This window comes from Lupinus angustifolius, chromosome LG13 (genome assembly GCF_001865875.1).
Source record: "Lupinus angustifolius cultivar Tanjil chromosome LG13, LupAngTanjil_v1.0, whole genome shotgun sequence".
NCBI classification, from domain to species: domain Eukaryota; kingdom Viridiplantae; phylum Streptophyta; class Magnoliopsida; order Fabales; family Fabaceae; genus Lupinus; species Lupinus angustifolius.
The window spans coordinates 17,179,763-17,182,629 of record NC_032021.1 but is presented as its reverse complement, the minus strand read 5'-3'; the positions used below and the strand labels follow the sequence as shown (position 1 = coordinate 17,182,629).

The 2,867-nt window shown below is 30.7% G+C and overlaps 1 protein-coding gene across 1 annotated transcript; it reads left to right on the top strand.

The window, feature by feature from the left end:
* LOC109363467 lies at positions 309–2,231 on the top strand. Its single transcript, XM_019609734.1, has 5 exons — positions 309–701; positions 849–925; positions 1,076–1,112; positions 1,206–1,314; positions 1,640–2,231. Exons 1-5 carry the CDS (start codon positions 461–463, stop codon positions 2,106–2,108), a joined length of 933 nt encoding a protein of 310 aa, XP_019465279.1. The 5' UTR covers positions 309–460; the 3' UTR covers positions 2,109–2,231.

Below are 2,867 nucleotides of genomic sequence, written 5' to 3'. Positions count from 1 at the left end.
AAATAATACATATTTAAAATATATACATCAACATGCTTACCATATGAATACCAAATTATATGTTCACTCATCAAGAAGGAGAGAGAAAGATAGAAAGCTAGAGAAAGTGTTCTAACTTCCATGTGAAGATCAACCTAAGGTTTTAGCTTTTCACTATCTGAGATTGATATCTACGAAAGTCACAATTTTTTATCGGAAAATGTCAGAATGTTAGTATTTTGTTGTAGGTGAAGCTCGAATTTATAGTCTATTTCACTTCATTCTTTAAACCCTTCATACTAACTATTAGACCATCTTACGACTACGAGAGTTACTTCTTTTATATAATCTAACCCATTTGGTGGTATGAATTAGTGGTTTGGTTCCACACAATTATTGACATAGAGGGCACTACAAAATTTGATTTTCAAGTCCAATCTACAAGGTAAATTTAGAAGGTAGGAACTTAAAGAACTTAGGTATGAGGATGGGAGAAAGCCATGGCTCAGAATGTTCCAAAACAAGCCTTTGTTGTAATGAAAATGGTTCTGAATGTGAGGCCAATGACAATGAAAGAAGCTCAAGCAAGAGTTCAATAGAAGAGAATGAGAAGAAGAAATCAGTGAGACCTTATGTTAGATCAAAGTTGCCAAGGCTACGTTGGACACATGATCTTCATCTTCGATTTATTCATGCTGTTCAAAGACTTGGAGGACAAGAGAGTAAGTTCATACCTTTATTTTATTTCAATTTTCTCATGTGGCACCATTAATCCTTATAGTAACTTAGTTAATTCAGCAATTTGGTTAATTAAATATGAATGTTGTGATATTTATTTTTCTGAATATATATTCTTCTTTTGGGTGTAGAAGCAACACCAAAGTTGGTTCTTCAGTTGATGAATATCAAAGGTTTAAGTATTGCTCATGTGAAGAGTCATTTACAGGTAATTACAAATTTATAACCTAAAGTTCCCCTCTTTTTTTTTTATCGGCAATTGTTAGTATGTTAGTTGTTAGTATTTTATAACCTAAAGTTCCCCTCTAAAAATAACTTATTTTAATTTGCTACCAATTTGGTTCATTTCATTTACCAGATGTATAGGAGCAAGAAAGTAGAAGACACAAATCAAGGTACAAGTTAAAATAATATCTTTTTATCATGAATAAGTGATTAGGGTTTGTGCTTAGAACCTAATGAATATAACTTGATTATGTGTATGACAGTATTGGCTGATCATAGGCTTATGGTAGAAAGTGAAGACAAAAATGTTTATAATCTAAGCCAGCTTCCCATGCTTCAAGGTTATAATCCAAGCCAAAATTCAGCATATAGGTACATTATTTAATATACTTCTACACCAAGTTATTAATGGTTTTAACTCTTGGAAAGGTTTTGTTTATGATGAAGATTTGAATATAGTAGACAACTTCCATTTTGGAAAAACATAAGGGAGTTGTCAACTTTAGTTGTATATATAACAACTCTTTAAATGTGGTATACATTTATAATATTGTAATCGCGGTGATTTCACAACACTACAACTACGTCGTGATTACATTTGGCATTTGACTGTAATTGCGACAATGCAACTCAACCATAATCGTAATTTAAAACAAAAAAACCACTTAATGTAATTCTTAATTTCTTCTTTGAACAGATATGGATATGGAGATGCTTCATCTCTTGTTGTCTATGAAAACATGATAAATAGTCCTTTCATAGCTAGGATTCCACTAGATGAATCTAGAGCTGGACTTTATAACAGAATGAATGAAAGGATATATGAACCAAAAGATGAAGAATTTATCTCATTTGGTAACCATGTTCGGCCAATCAGAGCTAAACAGTTCATGCGAGATAATAATGTTCCTTTAAATCCATTGGAAGTGAAGAAAACCTTGAAAAGGAAAGGTTCAGATATTAATTTAGATTTATCACTTAAACTAAATTCATCAAAGGTCACTTCTGAAGAGCAAGGAAGCATGGTTGAGGACCTTGAAGTTGATAGCAATTTATCACTTTCTTTGTTATGCCAATCATCTTCTTCTTATCTTAGTAGAAGGTTGAAGGAAACACAAGATTATTGTAAGGACAAAAGGGTCAGTGATCTGAATCTGACAATATGAATGTGATAAATATTATAGGTGAGTGAGATCTTAAGGTACTTGTTGGAAGAAATGTTATTATATTTATCTGACATAGTTGTATTTTGTTCTTGTCTATATATGGACAGTGAATAACAAATTTTACATTGAATGCATGTACTAGGTAACTAGGTGAATTTGGGAGTTGTTAAAAATGCAATATTACCATTGTGGTTGAATTTATGATTCACAATTTAGAATATTTTAATTTTGGTGACACAAAATATTAAAAAAAAAACTAAAGATGTAAACACTAATTTGCAAAATCTAAATAAGTTGGTGTCACATAAGATAAAAATCAAATTTATTATCTAGTTTAGATCAAATCCATGATTTAGCTTTTATTAAAAGATGAAGTCATTTCTTATAATCTATATTGACTACACAACATCAAACGAAAACATCATCCACACTTTTTATGCATATTTTAGATGTTGGGATATAATTTTCTATCTTTATCGGTGTTTTAAATTGCAATCCATAATAGTAATTGTGGTCACAATATTATATTTTTGGTGTTTTCATCAATGACATGTGGTTAAACAGCCATTCAGAATAAGAAAAGCTAACATCTACTTAATTGGCTTTAAGCTGATAATCTAATTTCCAATTTGATTAAAAAATATGTAGTATTCCATCCTTAATCAGGAGTTTAGACCAAAGCAGTTGTATCAATGCTGCGTATATTAAATGGCATAGAAACTATTATGCAATTGAGAACATTTGCTACCATATCGATAG